Source organism: Thalia democratica, chromosome 1 (assembly GCF_965202585.1).
Source record: "Thalia democratica chromosome 1, ktThaDemo2.hap1.1, whole genome shotgun sequence".
NCBI lineage: Eukaryota > Metazoa > Chordata > Thaliacea > Salpida > Salpidae > Thalia > Thalia democratica.
In genome coordinates, this window is record NC_139165.1 from 66,041,046 (window position 1) to 66,065,308 (window position 24,263).

General features: G+C 26.4%; 2 protein-coding genes across 2 annotated transcripts; one reads left to right on the forward strand and one right to left on the reverse strand.

Annotated features, from left to right (window-relative positions):
* The first annotated feature begins 2,932 nt into the window (after positions 1 to 2,932).
* LOC145834133 (26S proteasome non-ATPase regulatory subunit 1-like) lies at positions 2,933 to 20,173 on the forward strand. Its single transcript, XM_082941494.1, has 21 exons — positions 2,933 to 2,981; positions 3,324 to 3,441; positions 3,942 to 4,111; positions 4,530 to 4,738; positions 5,136 to 5,372; positions 5,790 to 5,900; positions 6,475 to 6,624; positions 6,942 to 7,024; positions 7,226 to 7,481; positions 7,673 to 7,823; positions 8,455 to 8,552; positions 8,688 to 8,908; positions 15,682 to 15,796; positions 16,015 to 16,131; positions 16,576 to 16,678; positions 16,775 to 16,944; positions 17,133 to 17,336; positions 17,860 to 17,901; positions 18,371 to 18,499; positions 18,999 to 19,074; positions 19,829 to 20,173. Exons 1-21 carry the CDS (start codon positions 2,966 to 2,968, stop codon positions 19,912 to 19,914), a joined length of 2,862 nt encoding a protein of 953 aa, XP_082797620.1. The 5' UTR covers positions 2,933 to 2,965; the 3' UTR covers positions 19,915 to 20,173.
* LOC145837945 (5-hydroxytryptamine receptor 2A-like) lies at positions 9,219 to 14,508 on the reverse strand. Its single transcript, XM_082945480.1, has 8 exons — positions 14,457 to 14,508; positions 12,999 to 13,214; positions 12,232 to 12,492; positions 11,636 to 11,965; positions 10,553 to 10,634; positions 10,110 to 10,251; positions 9,504 to 9,622; positions 9,219 to 9,369 (listed from the first exon to the last, which is right to left on the reverse strand). Exons 1-8 carry the CDS (start codon positions 14,506 to 14,508, stop codon positions 9,219 to 9,221), a joined length of 1,353 nt encoding a protein of 450 aa, XP_082801606.1.
* Positions 20,174 to 24,263: the final 4,090 nt, after the last annotated feature.

Here is a 24,263-nt window from a genome sequence, read left to right on the forward strand (position 1 = left end):
TTTTTATTCATGGTGTGGCAGTCCATTTTAAATAATAGATACAATTGTAATAATTTTAGTATTATTATTGATTTTAAACTACTTTTTGTGCACACTATCATGCACATTTAGAGAAACACCAGCAAAAACCACAAAACATAAATAGTCATAACAATTATAAATACCAATTTAAACTTATCACTTAGCAAATAACAGTGTTTTTGTTTTTGGTAGATACATTTCACAAAAATTTTGTAACAAAAAAAAAACTCAATCTTTTTTTCCTAGGCAGAGTATTTTAAATTTAATGGAGACTCTGAAATTAGCTTGAAAATTTTTTTTTTAATGAAAGCAGTTGAATAAAAAATAAATACTAAAAAACTATTCTACGTTTTTTTAAATTTTTTGCTTAGCTATTTTTTTTAAGTTTTTTAATGACAATGTACTTAGTTTTAAGTTCTTATATCAAAAATTGATAATAGTTGATGTCAAATTGTTTAAAGTTTTTACTCATAAATAGACAGGTTATTGATTTGAATAACAACATGCCAATTTTAGATTTTTGCCTTATTGCAATAATAAAACTAATTAAAATAATTCAAAGCCAATTTTAAACAATAACAAAGAAAAAAGTAATCTGTAATAAATTTGTATCAGAAATAACTTGAAAATATATATATTATAAATGGGATATTTAAACTAAAGTTTCTAAAATAAATCTAATGAAGAGGACTCTGTATGTAAGGTATAATTAGTAGGAGTAGTACAAAGTACAGTAGTCTTTCTCTTGAGATTTACTTGAAACACTTTGATTTGAATGTTCCATTAGTAAATAAATTTTTAAGCTTTTTTAACACTATTATTTACTGTTTGGTACTTAATGCAAAAAAAAATCAACTGGCTTTTTTGTTTCATAGTGACAAATTTGATGAAATATGAAGAAATACTACATTATTATTAAGTGGTACTTAAGTATTTTATGTTATTGGAACCAATTTGAAACTAAAATCACAAATGTTCTGAAATGAAACTGTTTTAAAGCCAAAGACACACAATAAAATCAGTTGTAGCTAGTAGAGCTATAAGTAACAGCTTGAGTGTAAAAATTAGTAAGGATAGAGGAGGCTTTATACAATTCAGGTATATTTTCTAAACAAGTTCTGATAAATTTTAATACTTATGTGTATGTAAGAAAGCTAAGATGAGTTTAGTGATCACTACTACTATTTTTAATTTTATAGTTTTATAAGCATTTTTAACATTACATTATCATTGCTTGTTTTAAAATACTTAGTTTAAAAACTTACATATTACAAAAAAAGAACTCGAGTCAGAGGTTACCATATAAAAGTGTATTGTTATCATTAGTTATACTCTCTATTTTCAACACTTAAATTTTTAACCTTAGCAGTTTTTGAAGAAATAAAGATATTTTTCATTTTATGTGTTGGATATGAGTTAAATATTTTTATTTCTCGGCTTACTTAAAAATTGAGAAAATTTAGTATAATTTAGGCAGACTCTGACTTGTTTGTAGTTTTTTGAAAAACTCTGTTAGTTTGAATTTTTTTTTTTAAACCTTTGGCTAGTTTTTATGACTTGAAAATCAATTGTTTGCTTTTTTAATTATCAAGTCCTGTTGTAATTATTATGATTTTTTAATATTTAAAATAAATATTAAGGTTTAATGGTAGTGTTTTTTTTCACTTTTTGACTCTTGCTACTTATTTTTCATCTTTATAACAAATTCTGGCTAACTCAGGCTGGCATTTTTGCTTCAAAAAAGTTATACATTAAGGGCATAGGGGGGGGGGGGGGTAAACACCCTTTTTTGGTTTTTTATCTTATTTTATATAGTTTTTACTAAGCTACAAAATGCTTTTTACAGATTTTACAAATTCAAAATATTTTTTGAGATATAGCTGGTCAAAGCCGGAGGCAGCAACAGGTTCCTTATGGGAGGCGCAAACTAAAACGGCAAAAATAGACTATTTTACTAAAAATCTATCTTCTCCTACGTTTTTTGAGATAACTATCTCAAACTTTCAGGAAATGTTCCTTGATATATTTAGAAAATTCTGTCGGAAGGAATTTTAAAAAAATTAAAAAATAAAAATTTTATATAAAAAATAAACAAAAAAAACAGTTTTTTTTTAATTTTTTTGTTATAAAATTTTTATTTTTTAATTTTTTTAAAATTCCTTCACACAGAATTTTCTAAATATTGCAAGATACATTTCCTGAAAGTTTGAGGTAGTTATCTCAAAAAACGAAGGAGGAGATAGATTTTTAGCGATTTCTAGTTATTTGCCATTTTAGTTTGCGCCTCCCATAAGGTTCCTATTGTTGCCTCCGACTTTGACAGGCTATATCTCAAAAATTATTTTGAATTTTTAAAATCTGTAAAAAGCATCTTGTAGCTTAGCAAAAACTATATAAAATTAGGTAAAAACCAAAAAAGGGTGGTCATCATCTAAAGCTTTTCATTCAAAAACACATTTAAAGTAGCTTAACAATATCTTTTCAATGTTTTTATACTAATTAACATAGTTTTTTACCTTAAATTTAATAAATAATAAACTTAAAATAGACCCAAAAATGTGCATTTTTAAAAACCTGGAGAAAATTTTGAAAACCTGGAAAAAAATTTGAAAAAACAAGTGGCAACCCTGTAAATATTTATGTTACAAAATTTTTATAAAAATAATTTTAAATATTAATAATATTAATTTTTCAAGTTTATTTGTTGTTTGTTTTAAAAATGTGATTGTTAAATTATAGCTACACTTCAATGAAATTTAACACAAATTGTTTTGTTTCATGAAAAGGCTAAGTTAAGTTTATATACTGTGCAACTGTTATTTCTCAATTAGAATTTGGTTTTATATAAATTTGTATTGTATTTATAACTACAATTCAAGTTTTTACTTAGTGATAACATTGATTGTTTTACAGTGGTTAAAATTGAAATAATAATAAATTCAAAATGATCACGTCTGCAGGTAAGACTTCTTTATTTGAGTTTTAATCATATGTTACTATTTGAAGTTTAATAGTTTTAATTTTTAAACAATATTAATAAATTAGTTTTGCAGTTTAAAGTTAATTAAAAAAGCTAAATATTAGTTTTATATGGAGGAATGTAAACTTTTTTTCAACTTTTTGTATCATTCTTTTAATTGAAACTATAAGAATAAAGTTTTACTTAATATCTTATTAATCCAATACTTGTATCATTATTAACAACAATAACAAATATTTTTGCAAAATAAATTTTGTTAGCTAAAATAAATAAATCAAATTTTTATACCAACAAACTTAAAACCCTTTATATTTTATTATAGCTGGGATAATTTCATTTCTTGATGAACCAGAAGATGAGCTGAAAGTTTGGGCTTTAGAACGCCTCAACCAGATAGTTGGTGATTTTTGGCCTGAAATATCTGATTCAGTAGAAAAAATGTAAGTGTATTAAAAAGTTATAGTACTATTTTGTTGTATTAAGGCTTATAGCTTGTTTAAAAAATAAATTCAAAAATGAATTATCTAAAAAATCATAATTATAATTCAAAAAACAAAATTTTGTTTATAACCATACTAAGAGAATACATTTTTTACAATTTATTTTATAAATATGTTGCCCTTGTGGTTTTTTAGTATTATTATTATTTTTATAACCTTTTAGTGGTAAGTCATTTGAAAAGAAATTAGTATTAAATAGCACTATGTTTTACATCTACATTTTTGCAAAATAAATGTTTCCAACAAATCTATTTATGTTATAAAAGTTTTTTTAAACTTAATTTTTTTTTCTTCCAAACAATTAAAGAAAATTTATTAAAATCCTTTAAATTTAGAATACAAACAAAATATATTTTATACAACTTAAAAGTAAGTAATAAGTAAAATATATATTTTGTAGAATACATCACTTAATTTTTTTTAATTTATTACTTTTTTAGTGAGGTTTTGTATGAAACTGAAGACTTCAAACATCGAGAACTTTCCGCTTTGTTAGCCTCAAAACTTTATTATTATCTTGGATCAATGAGAGATGCCATGGATTATGCACTGAGAGCTGAAGATCAGTTTAATATTAGGGATGGCACTGAGTATGCAGTAACAATCGTCAGTAAGTATTTGTTTTAATTTCTGTATTCTTATTACTAAGATCGATTAAATGTTTGTATAGTTAAAAAAAAGACTAACTGATAACTGACTAGCTTAAAAATTAAAGTTTGTATTTAATTTTTTAAATTTGTTAGATTTTGGTTTAAATTCTTAACGGTAATATAATTAAACTACTTAGTTAATAAAAAAATTGTGTGATTAGTTTATAAGTTAAATGTATGGTATAAATAAAACTAATTACAATAACAATAATTAAATCAATGTTTACTATGCATTACATTCAAAAGAGATACTTTTATTATTGAAAGAATAACTAACTAAAATTCTCTACCCAAATTATATTCGTCATGCCTGTTTTAGTTAATAATTTTCTATGTTAGTTGTTTGAACTTAAAATGTAATTAAATTATGCATTATAGATCAGTGTATCGACCAGTACACAAAACTGAAGCAAGAAGAGTACAATGCAAAGGCTACAGGTGAGATGCTTCCTGAAATCGACCCAAGATTAGAAGAAATTGTAAACAGAGTTATTGAAGATCTTAACCCAACACAATACAAAACTGCTGTTGGAATTGCCATTCAAACAAGAAGGCTGGATGTGCTTGAGCGTACCATTAAGGAAGCGGTTAGTTTGATATATTTTATAAATTAAATTTTACCTGATACCAAAAATCTAACAAGTAAAAAAGTTTAAGCCAAAGGCTTCATTTATGTTTTAAATTAACCTTTATCAGCCAGGCCTTATTTTGACCTTAAATATATTTAGGTACTTACCTTTTTTACTTCAAAGTTAGTAATTTTTGATTTAAATTTTTTTAGATCTAGTTTGTGACTGTAATTTTTAAGTATAAGCAGAAAATAATGTATAAAATTTATACATATCAAACTAATTACAAAAGTTGAGAATTTATTCTGATGTTTAGTTCTAAATTTTAAAGTAATTTTATAAAAGAGTAACTTGTGCAATTCAAGTATTTTATTCATATTATTCTATTTTATTCTAATTATATAATAACTATTAGGGAAATTCTAATGAAGTCGTAAGTTATTGCACGAACATGTGTGCTCGAGTAATCCAACACAAAGGACTGCGGGAAGATATTCTCAGATTACTGGTGAAACTTCACTCTGACCTTGATCACTCACAATTGAATGGTATTAGCCAGCCTGACTACATAAATATCTGTCAGTGTCTGATATATCTTAATAACCCAAGTGCCGTCGCTGAAATACTCATTAAGCTACTGAACGGAAATGTTGTTAGTTCTCTTAAATTTTTTATTTTTATATAACTTTTTGAAGTTAGTGTTAAAAAACTTATTATTGCAGGTTATATATATTTATAGATTTAATTGCTTTTAACTTGTAATACATCTAGTTATTTGATTTCTTTTACACCTCGTGAACTTTCCCAAAAGCATAAAATCAAGAGTGAAATACCTAATAAGATATGTATAACATTTCATACTCTTTTGTTATGTAATTTAAAAGTTTACAGAACAATTATAAAACAGTTTTAACATAATCAATACATTTTTCTGCTACTACACAACTCAAAGTAGTTTGATAATTCCAATATAAAAACATATTTATAACCCCAAATTTCCAAAAATGTCATTTATAGAAAATTACTTAAATAATATTAATTTATATATTGTCTTTTATTCATTGAACAGGACCAACTATCGCTAGCCTACCAAATAGGATTTGATTTATATGATTCAGCTGCTCAGCATTTCTTATCTTCAGTTGTTGATGCACTTAAACTGAGTTTGCCTTCTGAAGCTGTAAGTACACTGATATTTGGTTTATTTAGTTTTAAAATTTAAAGATAAATCGTAAATATATATCTTTATTAAATAATACTTTTATAAAAGCTCTATAATTTTTTTAAAAGTAGATAGTTTTGTATTAGATAAAAAATGTAAATAAAACTAATATTTTTTAAAGTTATAAAATATAAATCTAAATATAAACATTAAGCATTCTAAACCGTTGAAAAATACCACTTTTGTTAAAATTAATACTTCTACATTTAAAATGGTTTTTAAATGCGCAAGTTTTGGTCTAACTTGATATTAAAAAAAGGTTTTCAATAGTACTTATTTTAAGTATTTTAACTGTTGCATGAAATTAATGTATGTCTTGTAAGTTTATTGGTGTTCACTTTGCTCATATTTTTTTATGATGGTTCAACACAAGTTATAACTTTTGTGAATTTACTTATTAATTTTGACGATGTGCTAGTGAATTTAAACTGAAAATAAGATAATTTAAAAAGTATAAGTATTTTAGTTGCAGTCTTTCGTACAGTTAAATAAAACTAAGATAAATCTATCAAAATTTTGTTTGTACGTTTAGCAAGAGTCGGATAAAAGCAAGCAATTAAAAGAAAGGGTTGAGACTCTTTCTTCCATTTTAGATGGCGCTAAAAGTATAGAGTTGTATCTTCAATTTCTTATCAGGAATAACCACACAGATTCGCTCATCCTGAAAAACACCAAAGATCAAGTAAATTTGTTAAATTTTTCATAAGCTTGCACAATTAAAAGTATATATAAAGTACGAGTTAATATTAATTATATTTTTTGTTTTTCTACAACAAGTTCTATTTAATTTATTTGGATAAAGTAGATTAAGAAATTAGTATGTTAATTTAAAATCATTTCAAATAAATCGTTTTGGTTATATAAAAATTATAACTTATTATACTTATAGTTTTTGTTTTCTCGGTTAGTGTAATTCGATTTAAGTTTGTGTATAATTTGAAGTGCTGATTTATTGTAAAATATAAAAAGTAGATATTTGTGAACACTGCATTTTTCAAGGTGAGAAATTCGATATGCCACAATGGATGTGTTATTGCAAATGGTTTCATGCATGCTGGTACAACTATTGATCAATTTCTAAGGTTTTTTATTGACTTTGAAATTATATGTAAACTATACATATTTAAAAAGCGCTAAAAGTTTATCCCTTTGAAATGCTGTGATAGTGGAAAATTAAACACAAGTTATAAATTTTGTTAACATAAAAACTTGAATATTTAACAGCTTAAAAAAAAATCTTATCCTTTATTTAATAAAGTTAAATATGAAAAATTTATCTTTAGGGACAACTTGGACTGGTTATCAAGAGCTGCCAACTGGGCAAAATTCACAGCGACCTCCTCACTCGGAGTCATTCACAAGGGTCACGAAAATGACTCTTTGTCACTCATGGCAACCTATCTGCCAAAATCCTCCACTACAGGAAGCCCTTACCAAGAGGGTGGTGGTTTGTACGCTATCGGTTTGATTCATGCAAACCACGGCAGGGGAAAGATCACCGAATATCTCACACAGCAACTTGAAGCAGCAACTAATGAGGTTGGGTTGATAAGCATAGATTTTATAAAGATTTTGTATTTATTATTATGTTTTTTATTCACAAATAATTCGAGCTCCGAAATAATAAGTTTTAAAGAGTACTTAATATATTATAAATAGTTGTTTTTATAGCACTGAATAAACTTTACAACAAAATATTTTAGTCTAAATGTTTCTTCAACTTTAAACAGACTGTTAAGCATGGTGGATGCTTGGGTCTAGGACTGGCTGCAATGGGAACCACAGACAAAGATGTGTACCAGCAATTGAAGAACAATTTGTACCAAGATGACGCTGTAATTGGAGAAGCCGCAGGACTTGCTATGGGACTCGTCATGATTGGTTTGGTTTTATATTAGTTATCAATAAAGTTTTAATTTTTATGTTTTTTAAAATGATGAATTTATAAATTTGTCTGCCTTTAGTATCCAATTACAAATGTTTTAAATTTGTTTCTAGTTAATTTTAAATTTTAAACTGTTACATTTCAATACACAATCCTAATGTGGTTTTTTTAGTCTAATAATTTTCAAACTAGATCAAAGCATTTTGAAAACCGTTAGTCTTGACTATTGTACTCAATCAGATGTAATCTTTTTGCAAAATTAAATTGTTTTATAAATTTAACCGCTAGATGGTGATAGAGACCAACGACAAAATAAAATGTTTTGTTCTAATTTTAACCGTTATCAGCAATTTTTTCATAAAAATATTAATATTTTATATAGAAATTGAGTGTCAGGTAAAAAATAAATTTAAATTCTAATTTTAACTTTAGAAAACTTCAGACTTTATGTTTTCCTAAAACAATTTCATAGTTATTTCCCAAATAGTTTAAATTTGTTTTGTAGCCCTTTTCTAAACGTTTGGTATATTTACAAATATTGTTGGTTTATTAATTATATCGAGGCAAAAAAAATCTATAATAACTTAGGATTTACTTTAATTAATAGTTAATAAAATTGTTTCACAGGATCAAACAACACTGAAGCCATAAAGGACATGATTTCTTACGCGCAGGAAACACAACACGAGAAAATAATCAGAGGTCTTGCTATTGGAATCGCTCTTGTAAGATTTATTTTTGTAAATCTAAACTTAAATATTATTTTTAAAAACTTGAAAAAACTTATGTGCTCATTTAGTTATAAGAAAGATCGATAACTGTCCGCAACCACAATGTAAGTGTAAAAAAAACTTTAACAGCTTGCATACGGCCGCATGGAAGAAGCCGACTCGCTCATCGAGCAACTCATAGTTGACAAGGACCCCATCCTGCGCAGGTGTGGCATGTACGCCATTGCAATGGCTTATGTCGGATCGGGAAGCAACAAGGCCAACCGAAAGCTGCTCCACTTCGCCGTGTCTGATGTCAACGATGACGTAAGAAGGGCTGCTGTCGAGTCTCTCGGTTTTGTCATGTTCAGGTTAGTTTTCAATGTTTAATAAGACAAGATTATAATTATTTTTAACACATTTTAAACTATTTAGTTTCCAAACTCTTTCTTAACACTTAAAACAAGATTTTTTTTGTTTTGTTAGCTGATTTCCATAGATCTTTATTTGTTTGAGTCGGTGTTTATACGTTGTAGAAAGGTTTTATTTATAAAAAAGTTAAGTGAGTTTGTATATATATAACAAAATTTAAAAAAAGTAGTGAAGTATTTTTTATTCACGTAAAAGTAAAAAAGAAACAAAAAGTTAGAAAGCTGCGCAACTTTCAAAAATATGATTTGTTCAATGAATTGTAGTCTTGTTGTTTATGATTTGTGTTTGCTTGTCATTCGAGCAAGTGAGCATTCTGACAAAAGTTCTTCGAAACTGCCTGCTGAACATGGTGTATACGAGTGGGTTGATTCCTGACGATAAGTAACCAACCCACACAAACCTGTGAGAAAGTTATGTCAGTTATTTTTTAATTTTCAAACTTTTTTTTTTTACAAATTTTGATTTGTTTTGTCTGTTATAGTGACTACATACTTCATAAAGCTGAAAAATATAGTTCAATAAAAAAAAACTCACCAGTCTAATAACCTGTACATTAACTTCAAGTTGCAGCTCTTGCACAGGCGAGTAATAAAGTTTGTAAGGAAGAACGGACACCAAAAAACACAAAATAATGTGAAAATAAGTCCTAAAGCCTGCAAATTTATTTTTAGTAAACAGTAGAAGTTAAGTAAAATGAAAATGCTCAATATTGCTTTTGGTTCAAATTTAAGGATTGAAAAAAAATTAAACTCCGCTATTAATAAATAATCCTTTTTCAATGTTTTAAATTTTTATTATCTGACCAGTATATTTTTGCTTGGGGCTTTAGCTTTTTGTTTTTGTTGTTAGTTAATGCATTTAGATATTTAATGTTGATCCTTCTACATCAAGGCGTAAATAAGTACAAGTTTGTTATTAAAAATTTTCCTTTTTATGTTAATCATAAATTTTATATTAAATTATGTTTTTATCATTGTTTTAAACAAAATGAACTTTTTATGTTACTTTTATTTTTGATTTTTTCATTATGTGTCTTTCAGTGTAAGTGGCCTATGTTTTGATGCCTAGGTCTATCATATGGACAATAAACTTGCAATAATATTAATAATATGTAAGAATATTTAAACAGAGTCTGCAAACCTTTAAGGCTCTTTGTTCATTTCTTATGCTGACTATCGCTTTTCTTTTACCCAAAGACATTTTCTTTTCGAGCTTTTTCTTTTTTCGACTTCCATATTTAGGTTTGCTTCTAAAAATAAGTTTTGACTTGACCAACAGTTGCCTGTGTTTTTAAACACTTCACTTTTGAGATTCGCTTGAAAATTAGTTCTTTATTTTTTAAAGATTTATTGTTTATTTCAATTAAAACAAGTTTTCTTTAAGTTTTTAAGTTCTTTGACATGTGCTTTTTGTTTTGTACTATTAATATTTAAGTTTTTAGTAAATAATTAAATAAACTTCCTTTTTTTTTCTCGATTCAAACCAAAAATCAACAACTAGCAATTGTTTCGAAAAAAAAATCGTAAAATTTTTATGTGTAAATCATAATTTCAAAAGGTTGTTACAACAGTCACTTGTCTTACATGAATGAAAAGTTCTTTTTCTGTCTTTCAACATTTTCTTCCCCTTCAAACTGCACGTACTTCTCAACCTGTTCACTTTTTTCTGCAAAAATTCAATTCAAAAGTTAATAGCTTTTCCGTGTAATGTCTATCACCCTCAGCTCTAATAAGCAGTTCGGATAAATTGTTCTTGCTTGCCGCTTACTGCAAGTTTATATAGACTGCCATTGAGTTAAATAATTTATTCAAAAGTTGAATTTTGTCGAAGCGTCGGCAGTGTGACAGCTAACTTGCCACATCTTGATTTTATCTCATTTAGGTTTCACTTCATTAAGCTGGTCGTTTAAAATAGTTTTATGAGGGTCTCATACGCTTAACATTAACCTTTAAAGAAAAAAACTTACTTTTTGTGTTTGAATTGACGTAGGTAATTTTCTTTTAAGAACCTTCACATTTTTTAAGTTTGTGAACTTTAACTTAAATTTCCAAAAAAATGGAAATTATTAGAAAGTTTAAAACTTAATTCTTTTATCCGTAGTAAATAAGTCTATTCTTTCTAATACAAGATTATGTACTTCTTATGTTTGAAATATTTAATTTTTTTGTTGCATTTGTAGTTTACTCTCGCTTTACAAATTGTCTAGTTCAGTTGGATTACGGAAAGTTAGTATAAACTAAACTTTATTTAATGTCAAGTACATTTTTATTTTTTGTTATTCAAATTAAATATATTATTTTATTCAATATCTATTTAATTTATTCAGTTAATTTTTGTTGTATAGTTCAACTAAACTGGTTAATTTGTAAAGCGAAATTAAACTAATTATGCAACAAAAAATAAAAAAATTAAAACGTTGTGGGCAAACGGTCTTATGTACTTTAGCCCGCTTGGTTAGGTCTTAGCAGCGGCTTCTCCCGACTATTCTTGCCTGATGATTCATAATAAGGACAAAACTGGTCAAGGGTTGTTTCGAAAGCTGTTGTTGTAGGTCGTGTGGTGAAGTTCGTTGTTTATTTATAAAGTGTGTAATTTACTAATAAAAAAACAAGTGATGCTAGTTGATAATTTCCATCGAAAAAAAATCATTTGTATCAAGAACTCACCTATACTCTTCTGTTTGGTTGAGTCGTGTTTGCTTGAATTTAGCAAAAGCTGCTTGTGGTTGTTGCTTGAAACAGTTGAAACTCTCAGAGCCCTGTTGTAACTGAACCTGCTTTCCCTTGTTGTGTTCATCATGCTTGACACAACGGTTATTTGCTGGCGCAGTATCCTAATAGTCAGCAAGTGAACTACTATCATTACGCACAAAGGCAGAAAGAATGCGACTACAGAGCCGAAAATTGCGAAGTACTGATTGTATATAGTGCATACTCCTCCTTTAATTATGTTATCTGCGTCGTGCGATCCCAATATTGGTATAGGAGCTGAAATTGCTGTAAAAATAGAACTGTTATGTTTGATCTATTACAACTTTGTTTACAATTACTTTTAAAATAACTACATTTGTTAGTTTTAGGTACATCTTTAGTACTTACACGGGTTAAAATTTGGTTTTAAGTTCAGAAAAAATAATAGTACTTGAAACAACTGATACTTAGATCTTAATTTGATTAACTGTTCAGTTCTCTAAAGTTGTACTTAAGTCATAAAAAGTATTCAAGTACAGCTCGAATAGCTTGAGTTTGTTATGTAAACTAACCTAATGCTGCCAGCCAAACACCACAAATCTTTACTAAAATCATCCTTTTGTTGTTATTGCTAGCATCTGGTGAGTATTTGCAACTTCCGTTATAATACTTAACACTGACTGTTGATTGGTGGCGTGTGTGAAATGGTCTAGATAATGCCATGTACCGATTTAACGAAAGCGTGCACAAGTGTAATATCGAGGATGTGCTAAAAAACACGTCTAGCATCAGCCACACTGCGCAAGCTTTGTTTGAAAATGGCCAGTTATTGTCTGTATAAAAAATAATTTTTCTTTAAAAACTAAACAATATCTAGTTTATTAAACTCGAATCATAGCAACTGTTATGCTAATAAGATTTGTTTATTAGTATTTAAATTTCAAACAAACTTTAACGGCTGTTTTATTACTTAATCACGTGTTCAACAACTTTGTGTTTAAAAATAATAAACGGTCAGCATACAAATTGACAAGCACATTAATTTATAAATTAAATTTCAGTTGTTACGTATAGCTCTACTTGTTTTGTGAAAAACTCTATTTATAGCTTGGCACAGTTCAAATAAAGTGTTCACGATAGAGCAAACAATCGCCCTGTAGTTAATTTGTTTTGTTTAAGAGTAAGGGATTCAAATGTCTTAAATTTAATTATTTTATAAAATATTATAAGACATATATAAATTGTTTTAGCTATTTAGTTTATCAACACACGTCTGAAAACGTCAATGACCTATTGTTGTCAACCTATAACACTTTGAATTTGTGAAAAAGTAACTAACTGAAAAATATCATAGCCATGCTAGGAGGCATGACCATAATAGCCACTAGCAAGTCAGCAACGGCCAGCGAAGTTAAAAAGTAGTTTGTGGCGCTCTGTAGCTTTTTTTCCATGTAAACAGCTGCGATCACGAACAAATTACCCACCGCTACTAATATCACCAACGGTAAAAGTGCTAAAATTATCCAATTGTGTTCGTTAGTTTCGGAAATTGCATCTGAAAATATTTTGTTATCTATTAACTTGCATAATTGTTTGTATAAAAAAAGTGTTTTTTTATTCAGTATAAAATCTACCTTATTTAAACTACAGTTTTATATTTATAATTTTAACAGTAACTGACTGTCAATTTTGTTACTTAGTCGAGTATTTTAACTTCTAAAACTTCCTTTGGTTATATGTTTTAATTATATTAAAACTTTACTATAACGGAAAAATTAAAAAAATTTTCATTTTATAAGTATAATATAAAGTATGGTTTAGTAACCAAATGCAATTAATAAATTATTAAAAAGTTTTTATGTATATTTTGTTTTGGACTTTAACTCATCTGTCAGATTTAGTTAAACAAATATTTTTAAATGTAAAGCAATTTTTAGAGAGTTGACAAACAAGGTTACAGTGAAAAAACATTTAGTTTTATTAATAATTTTTTTAATCGTGTTATAGTAAGTTTTGTATTACTTTTTTTTATATATATAATCTACAAAAATTAATGATACTATAAATTGGTTTATGAAAAGTATCTAGTTTTTTTTATTCAGAAAAGTGCTTAATTGAAAATAAAAAAAATACTTTCTTATATTTTGAAAGATAAACTTTTGTATTTGAAATAAAAATCGTTAAGTATTGTTTTTGTTCAATTAGTAAAGATTTTTGTTTCCACGTAAATTCATAATCATGAGAGTTCTAACCTTTACTTAAGGGAATTAAAGTAGCAGCTGTATGTTTGGACTTAAAACCAAAATTGTTTTAATATTACTTAATTCATATTGAAAAAATGTATCAGTTCTAATATGCGTTATTTCATTAAAATAAAAACCATTTAACGAAGCATAAGGTTAGTGTGTATTAGTACTGTTTGGTGCATTACATAAAAAGTAAACGGATTACATATCTTCGTATATTAATTTCCTGCATTTCAATCAATAGCAGAATACAAGTTCGTTAACTCCAGATTGCATTAAATAGTGTAAGTTAAAATTTTTTTTATTTTTGTATGTTTTAAAAGCTTTACTTTATTAAAAACCTCAGTTTTGTTTACCTGATATAAAAAGTTGAGATTAGTTGTACACACTAACTGATTGTATTTATTGAAAACAAAACAACTTGAAGAAGTATATATTTAGAGTACTAGTGATAAAATTTCAATGTTGTTTATAATTTAGTACAAAAGTTTTGTCTTATAAATTTAAAAATACAAATAAGTTTAAAATATAATTAACAAACATAATATTACCTCCGAAAGTGTTGTTTCCTCTGTTGGTTTGATTCGTATAGCTTTCGTTCATAACTTATTAAAAAACTAAAAAAAATAGATAAAATAATTGCAATATCTCTTGTAAGGTCATGTTAAGTCAGGCGACCTTAGCCTTCAATAAATAAATAATTAAATTTCCTCTTGTCTCGAAAAACTCGCCCTTCCACAACAAATTAACAGAATCTAAGTTCTATCTAAAGCTGATTACTCATAAATTCATAGTCCAACAAATACTATCTAGTTACTATCAACTGCCTCATTTAAACATCTGATTCTTTCAGGAATTAAGCTTCTAACTAATGGCAGCGATTTACTCGTTGAAAAAATAACAAACGCCTTTTTCTACTCGCATGCTTTTCAAACTGTCTCAAAGAAAAGTTTTCACTACTAAGCATAGCGATTGCGCTTGACTTTTGTTTACCTTTTATTTATTTTTCTTTGTGCTAAGCTCGTTGTTCTTGTAAGACCAGGGCTTATTCAATTATTAGTCGCCGCATAACCATTCAATAAACTCTGAAAATGTGCCTAAATCGTCTTATGATGTCGTTTAATGAATTTTCGATTTGCTTCCGCTGGCTGCAGAAGTTTATTCTTGCTGGTGGGCTTACCGTACTCAAACGTGAAAATTTTTTTCGACTTTAATGCTCTTATGAGCCTTAAGAGGATTTATTGATGTTTGTCAAAGTTTACATTTTCTTGCCAGAGTAAGCACGCCAAAACAAATACTTTCCAATGTCAACTTTACAAATATACACCAACAAAACAAATTATCATACTATACTATTTGAACAATGTTGCAAGTTTGAAATTTTTGTTTGAATAATAAAGTTGTTTTAGCAGTATTACTTAAATTAGTTTTTTTTTTTTTCTAGAACTTTCTTTAAATAAAGAACAGTTTATTTTTTAGTTGGTTACACACTAAAAAACTGTTTTAATTTAAATTAAGTTGTCTAAAAATTAACATGAATTTATAGTCTTTACACTTATTTTAAGTGTTTACACCACTAAATTATTTTAAAAACTTGGTAATATAGATGATTTTGTTTAGTTGTAGTTGTGTAGGATTATTTTTGAAATATCTTGTTTTACTTTTATTTTTATGTACAGAAAGTTTACTTTAAAAACTAAATTAAAATATAAACTTTGGGTTTGTGCTATAAACTAAAACTAAGAATACTCATTAAATACGCTTTAAATTAAATAGGTCTCCAAACCAAGCTCCTTCTGTTGTGTCGTTGTTATCTGAGAGTTACAATCCTCATGTTAGATACGGATCCGCCATGGCACTTGGAATTGCGTGTGCTGGTACTGGTAATAGGGTAAGTTGCTATTTTTTAGTTAATTATAACCTGAGATAACTTTTATTTTCTTATTTGCCTATATAATTAAACTTTTATTAAAATTTATAATGTAAGATAATTATCTATTTCTTATATAAAGATTATTATATAACATTAATTACAAAATACTTCTTTCTTTTTTGTGAAAGTTAATTGTTTTGAATAAAGTATTAACTTTAACATACCTTTTTATACAGGAAGCATTAGCAATCCTAGAAACACTTTCAGCTGATTCAGTAAATTATGTGAGGCAGGGAGCTTTAATCGCCTCATCTATGGTGCTGATACAACATACTGATATTTCCTGCCCTAAAGTAAGTTAATTGTGATTTTTATTTTTCGTATAACTAGCTTTTATAACTATTGTTAATATCATGGTATTAAAAATATCATAAATATCTAGATTTTTACGCTGTCCCTTTTAACCTAATGATTTTTTATAATCACAAATAAATACTTATACTTTAAAAACCATTAAAATTAAAGTTGACACTTAAAATTAAATTTAAAAAAAGGAATTGACTTAACTATATCATAAATATTTTATTAATTTTTTGGTTGTAGAAGCCAAAACTAAAATTCTTCTTTTTACAACACCATTTTTCTTACGTTTGTATCTAAAATTGCTCATAAAACTGTCTAACAACGGATAGCTTTTTAACTTAGTCTTTAAAAAACCATTTATTGGCTATGTCAGGTCGCATATGATTTATAGTACTACTTTACAAACGAGTTACTGATAAATGAAATTTTTGCAGGTTAAAACATTCAGAGAATTGTACAAGAAAGTGATCAACGACAAACACGAAGATGTCATGGCCAAAAAAGGAGCCATTCTTGCGCAAGGAATCATTGATGCTGGTATGTTCAATAATTTACACATTTAAAAGTTTTAACTTTCAAAATAATGTTCTCAAAAATAGTAAGAAACCAAATAGTTATATTTCCTTTTGGCAGGTGGTAGAAACGTGACACTTTCACTACAATCGAGGACGGGACATGTCAACATGTCAGCAGTGGTTGGAATGTTGGTGTTCAATCAATTTTGGTACTGGTATCCACTCGCCCATTTCCTATCTCTCACTTTCACTCCATCTGCTATCATTGGGCTCAATGCTGACCTCAAGGTTGTGTTTTAAAATATTTTCATCTAAAGATAAATACTTAATTATAGTTTTTTAGCTTTTATGAAATTTTTTTTATTTAAGGAATGTCATAAATTCATAAGTCTCTAAGTTGAAACAACATTTAATTTTTTGTACCAAATAAAAGCTGAAGTAATCTTACAAATGCTGTTACTCGTAATATTTTTCAGATGCCCAAGTTCGAGTACCGTTCAAACGCGAAACCGTCCACCTTCGCCTACCCGGTGCAGCTGGAAGAGAAGAAGGGCAAGGAGCAGGAGAAGGTGGAGACGGCGGTGCTGTCAACCACCAACAAGCACAAGCAGAAGCGGGGAAGGAGGCGTGCATCGAGCGCAGCCACCAGCAAAACCAGCAACGTTGAGTCCATGGAAGTGGTGTGTTTTCGATTTAATTTATTTTAATTAGTTTTAAATTTGAGGAAAAGAAATAGCGTTAATATTCGCTGAAATTCGACCTTTTAGCTTTGTATAGTTTATTATTGTATCACATAAGTAAACCTTCTTGCGTTTCAGTCACTTACTTAAATCGATTGCTTTTACTAGCCTTGGTTTATAAAACTTTAATAAATCCATTTATGTTTTATGCACTCTAGTATAAATAATCCTGGGAAACTTGAGTATAAACATATTAACTTTATTATATGTTTATGATATCCCATTCAGAGTAATTAAATTTTATCAGTTCTAAAATTTTATTTTAGTTCAAAATATTTTTAAACATTTTCATTTAGTATTTAAGTTTTTATATTGAAATGGTTATTGTTTTAACAATTTTTTTTTAATATGTTATTTGACAAATGCTTATGCCAATTTTAGCGTGAATATTTATAAAAGAAAACAATTGCAAACCACAAACTTTTCTTTGTAAACAAACTATGTATTTTATTTTATTTTTTAGGATGATAAGAAGAAATCGGAAGCAATGGAAGTTGACTCTGCTGTAAGTTTTCAAATTATTTGAAAATTTATCTCAATGTTTATTATTTACTATATAAAATTTTTGATATTGAATAAAAACAATGGTAGTTTTATATATATTATAATTCATAAAATTTCTTCAAGGATTTGTGTCTTGATAGGTTTATAACTAAAGGATGCATTTGGTTTACGATTTATTTTAAAATTTAAATTTTTACACGCAAAGTTTTTCATTTATTGAATTATCTTTAATTTCATGGCTATATTGCAGATTTGAGTTTCAGAAAAATCAAAAAACTCTAAAACGATTAGATATAATATATAGTTTTATATTTTCAGTCCAGTTTAAACTTGAAAAAGTGTTTTATATCATCAATTAAAAAAAAAGTTCTTATATTGAATCATTACATTGTTTTAGTTTTTTGAAAATGATTGAAAATTAAGTCACAAATTGTTAAACAAAATAAAAGTTGAACTACTTTTTTGTACAGGAGAAAGAGGCAGAAGCAAAGAAACCTGAACGAAATTTCGAGATGGTTGCCAACCCATGCAGGGCGATTCCGCCTCAACTCAAGGTGATTAAAATGCCCCAGGACTGCCGATACACTCCACTTAAATCGGTTTGTTTCTTTAATACTCCTGACTATATCCAAAAATATAAATGAAATTAAAACTTTTGTAATGTAAAAACTTCAGCTTTTTATTAGGAAAAAATTAGGGAGTTTAATCATTTTACTTTAATACAAATACTTTCTTTTAATTTTATGTTCAGCTTTGATTAATTCTAAGTTAGCAATGCTTAAGTTTTAAAAATAAACAGTATTATCGTTAAATATTTTTGAATGATATAAGTTTAGTCTTTGGATTTCAAACACAATTGTTAGGATTTTAGGTTGCTTTTTCTTTAATTTTATTTTTGTCGTGTACAAAAATAAAGCAGACAAACCTTTAAATAACATAAACTTTAAAAAATGTTTTCATAAAACTAACTTTAGTTCACTTTTTTGTTGTCATAAAAATATTTTGAAATTAATTTTTTGATAAATAAATACTATATTTTTAAACCACCAAGTAGTTAGTTTATATTTTTTCATGTGTAATTATTCAATTTATTTCTAGTTGTCTTACGGTGGAATTATTATCCTGAAGAACAACAATTCAAGTGAACCTGAAGAGCTTCTCGAGCCTGTAGCAGGTAATATTATAAACGCAATTATAAACTTAGTTTTCAAAACTTCACATTTTTAATAGACTACTATAATTAGACTATCTGCAATAAGTACTTTATTTTTCAAAGTATCAATTAATGTTTTATCTAAAAGATGATCATGCAGTAAAGTTGATTAACTTCAGCTAAACTTTGAGACTTTTTAGCTTAGTAAAACTTATAAGTAATGTTTAGTAAGTACAGGGTTGTCACTATACCTGGAAACCTGGAATTTCGAAAAAAAAATCACCGAAAAAACCTGGAATTTTAACAATTTTCACATGTTTAGTAGTAAAATTTCGATTTGACTCAAAAAATCTATCATATAAATAAAGAAAAATTGTTATCATCAAAATGTTTTTATTAAAAAACATTTTTAAAGTAGCTTTACATTATCTTTTCAATGTTTTTATACTATTTAAAACAGTTTCTTACCTTTAACTTAAGTCTAAACTATAAATATACCTAAAAATGAGTACTTTAAAAACCTGGAAAAGTTTTTGAAAAAACGAGTGGCAACCCTGTAAGTAGTCAAAGCATACATAAACTTTTACGAACTTCAATAGCCATAAAACACTTCAATTTTTGTTTATTTAGTTAAATTTATTAAACGGCTAACATTTTTTTACAAAGCTGTACTAGCACAACCATATAAGATATAGTAGAAACTGTTCTGAAAATGTAGGTTTTAATAAGTTAAAAAAGTTGTTATTAAGAAATTTAATTTTTTCGGTGTTTTCAGCTGGAGGTCCTAAAATCACCAAAGAAGACGAAGGAGAGGAGCCTAAAGTTCCTGAAGATTTTGTTTACGATGAGTCCCAATTATAACTTGCTAATAATGTGTGGCTCGCTTAAGTGTGTTTAGAATGTCTTCGAAGTTTATATGTTTTGTTTTCTAATTAAAGTCAGCTGTCGCTTTATGAATGGTTTGTATTAGTGAAATTATTTTATAAAACAACGTTTTATTAAAATGGTATTTTTTATATTTAAACGATTTGTTAACTTTTTCTCCTTATAAACCTTAAGTTTTTTTGTTCACAGTTACTTTGTTAGAATTTGTCGTAATAAAAAAATAGTTTACCCACTATTTCTGTAGCAGTTTGTGTATATATAGAGTAACATATTCAAGATCAATAACTAAACATTGATGAAACTTTTGTTAGAAAGTTGTCAATATTAATTTACTCAAAACTTGTAAAAATTACTACGATTTGTTAGTAACATAATGTTTTGACCAAAAAATTATTTGTGAAGTTAAGTTATAAGTTTTACTACGTTTTTTTTGTCTACTAGAGTCAAAAATTTATTAAAACAAGTCCTTATTTATTACAAAGCTGCAAACTTCTTTGTTAGTTCTTAATTAAATGACCTTGCTTCAATAAGTGTTTAAAGAATTTTTTGTCAATGTTCCTTTTTAAAATTTGTAGTGTTAAGTTTACTTTTGAATTTCAACAATACTTGTTTTGTTCAATATTTGAAAGATATGTTTTTAAATACAGTCTGTTTAATCAAAGGTTTAAAATAAGTTTCCTCGAATTAACTCATAAACTTCAGCGACTCAGTAAAACTACCCAGTTATGGGTCGGCTGCAATAAGCTTATAGAAATATTTTCATAACATTATGCAAATGATGTAAAGTGATAATATAACAGAAAATTAAGAACATCTATATCCTTATCCGTAACCCACCTTACCCAAATATTTAAAAAAAGGAAAATAAAAGTTTTATTACTTCAAATAAATAAAAGTAAAATATTGGTCAATCAGAAGCGACCTTGGAACTGCAGCCGATGCCACAGTTATTAATTTAAAAACAATTATTTCGTCTTACTTCCTTGAAGTTAAGTTTAAAATTTTCATTCGTTTAAATTTAAATCATATCTCTGAGTTCTGATGATTAAGTAAAACAATGACTAGAAATATGAAATTGTGTACAAATGTCATAATGGTTTAGTTGATATGCAATGGAAATTCAAAATAGCTAATTATATAACTATATTAAGAAAAAGTGCTAACTATCTAAGTTTTGATACAACGATAATTAAAAAAATACTGGCTTTAAAATGAGTTATTAAACAATTTAAAAAATACTAACTGAAGTGATGGAAAATATTAGCTATTTTAATTAAAATCTTTCATATCCACAAAAACTTTAGACCTTGTTTGGTTTTATGGTACATTAAATTTTTTTTTTATTTAAAACACTTCATAAATGAGCTAAAATATTAGACTACACTATAACTAGCTCTACTAAAGTAAACTAACATTTGAAAAAATTCTATAAGCTTTTAAAACTAGAAATAACTTGAACCATCTAAAAAAGCTACTTTAAGGTGATTTTTAATGATGTATGATAATTAAGTATAATTTAAAGTGCTTTTGCTTTAAAGTCATTATCATGTTTAGCTTTTTTTAGTAAAAAAAAGTAAACCTTAATTACATCTAAATACATAAACTTTTTTTTACGATTTTTATAGTGACAATACAAGCGTCAAATAAAAGGAGTTTTAACCAATCAATTAGTCAAAAAACATATAAAATTTCCTACATAATAGTTTTCTTTTTTATATCATAATAGTTCATCAACTTTAACTATATATTTTCTATTACAAAAGACTAAAATGTAAAACAAGAATGTTTTAATCACTAAACTAGAATACTTATACTTAAACAAAAATTAGTACTAAAAATTTTATTTTTTACTTAATTGTTATTTTTTCTAAGACACAAAACATAATAGTTTTTCGTTTATATAATTAAATTTAATAAAATACAAACTTTTTTTCAGAAAAAAACTTAGATTTGTAATAGAAAGCTGTTAGAATTTTAAAAAATATGGTACTTTTAAAACTAGTTTAAAAATTTGGTATTTTTTAAATTCTAAAACTAGTTTTTTTTTGTATTATTTATTTTTCATATTTTTAAATATTTTAGTTAAGTGGTTTTATAATATGATTTTTATTAAAAGACTATTAAAAGTACAAACACTTATTGATTTCGAAGTAGAATAACAACTGATTTTGTTATTTGAAAAAACTAATTAGCTAGCTTCTTTGATGTTTTTTGGAATTAAATCAATAAATATTATGTTAAAGTTATTTTTAACCGTATACACATAAAAAACTGTTTTTAGTGATTTTTCGTATATTACAAAGCTGTTAATGTCGGTTAACATTTTTTGCGTAAACATTTTATTACTTTAGAAATAACTTGTAAAGCTTGCTTAACATTGAACTTTTTTTACAAATTATTGTTTTACAAATTGTTAAAAAAAAACCTGTTTCCTTTTTATGCAAAATTATTCAAAGTAGTAGTTTTATTAATTTCTTTATTATATTGTCACTTTAAAAGCTTTTATGCTTATAAGGTTATTTTTGTTTTCTCTAAACCTTTTGTGCTTGAAATTCTTCACTTGTTTACATACAACTTTGCATTATTCGTATAGTCAAGAGATAAACTTAAAATTAAAAAATATTTTTTTTGAATTAATATTTTTTTTTAGTTTAGTTAAGTTTTTTTGGTCTTTAATTGTTTTTTTGATTTATAAATCTTAAATATGCTTACATTTTCCCTTCAGTTGTTTCAAAATTTATTTATTTTAGACAACTAATTGTTATACTTAAACTTAAACCTGTATTAGTTGAACAAAACAAATTTAAATATAGTTTTTAAGTTTTTGTTTGATATTCAGAGATGTTATCTAACAATTACTTTATAAAATGATCGAGTTTAACAAAAAAAAAAATTATGTAAAAAATGTTATTGTTATTATGGTATATTTACTTTTTTAAGTAGTGTGTTGGGTTACAACTTGTAAAATTTTGTAAAATAAATCTAATTCTTAAATGGTCATTGTTTAATTACTACTGGTGCTTGAAATATTTAACAAACTTTTAAAAACTATGCACTACTTAAAATTTATAACATATTGAACCAAATGGAGCTTTATATGAATTTTACAGTAAAATTGTAATAAATTATGTACTAAAGTACCTGTTAAAATGTTTGCTTAAACTTATTCTAACAGTTATTTAATTCTGTTTCGATGCATGTGTTTTGTGAGTATTTGGAGATAGTTAAAATCACTGTAAAAAAAAGGTTTTTATTTTTGTTCTAAATAAATTTAAAGACTTTTGTGTAACCTGTAAGTAAACCAATTAGTTAAAAAAAACATGAAGCTATTAACTTCGAATAAAGTAGAGATCATACAAATGAATAAGAAATTATAAAAATAATCTAAGAAACAAAACTTATAAAACAACACAATAACTAAATTTAACAAATATTTGGTATCAATGTTTAAACCCGATTGAAAATACTTATTGATTGATGGGTACAAACTTTAAAGTAGTTTTGATAGAAGATAGCACAACAAAATTATAAAATATGCAGCTTTCTGGTATCGCATACCTAATTATACTTATTGTTCGTGAAACTTTGTCGTAAAAGTAAGTAAAAAGGGTATAACTGAAGTTTATTTCAAGAACATCTGTCTATTGTGTGGACAAACATACAACATGTATTTCCTTCAGCTCAGAAGTAATTTTTACTTTCTGATCCAATGCTGTTCTTTTCAAGCTGCATTATTAAAACGTTTTTTTTACACCACTAGTAATCTGCTTGGTTCTACAAACTATGCTACATGCTATTTGTTACCTTCTTTTATGCCTTTTTAAAATAGTTCCATACGTAATTTGACAAACGATTACTTTTTTTTATAATTTATATTTTAAAGTGCTTTTTCACCGTTATACCAAAATTTAAAAGTACCTCCAGTTAAGCCGGTATAAGCTTATTTAGTTTTTTTAACTTTTTTACTTATTTAATTTAACCTTGTTTCAATTTACAGTCAAAGATTGTTTGTGATTATATTCCATGAAAAATAATGTGGTAAGTTTTAATATATATATAAATTTTATTAACAACTAAGAGATTAATATTAAAAAATGTCTAACTAGTATAGTTATAGTTTATTGAACGACAAAAAAAAGTGCTCAAAATATTTGGTCTAAGGACCTGATGTACCAAAAAAACTTTCGGTTATTGAGTCGTACACCACGAATACCTTTTAATGTGTTGTCCAGGACAGTATTGTGAAGTAAATTTTGTTTTAAAACTTTTATAACTTAATTTTTGTTATAAATGTTTCCACACTTTAAATCTAGTAAACATTTATT

Bases quoted from the DNA above. Each gene is read 5' to 3' on its own strand.
- LOC145834133 (XM_082941494.1), top strand. The intron at 4,739-5,135 runs GTTAGTTTGATA...AATAACTATTAG, and splicing joins AGCGTACCATTAAGGAAGCG to GGAAATTCTAATGAAGTCGT. The intron at 18,500-18,998 runs GTTTGTTTCTTT...ATTTATTTCTAG, and splicing joins GATACACTCCACTTAAATCG to TTGTCTTACGGTGGAATTAT.
- LOC145837945 (XM_082945480.1), bottom strand. From the start codon at position 14,508: ATGAACGAAAGCTATACGAATCAAACCAACAGAGGAAACAACACTTTC. The intron at 13,215-14,456 runs GTAATATTATGT...AAATATTTTCAG, and splicing joins AGGAAACAACACTTTCGGAG to ATGCAATTTCCGAAACTAAC. The intron at 10,635-11,635 runs GTGAGTTCTTGA...GAATTTTTGCAG, and splicing joins AACCAAACAGAAGAGTATAG to AAAAAAGTGAACAGGTTGAG.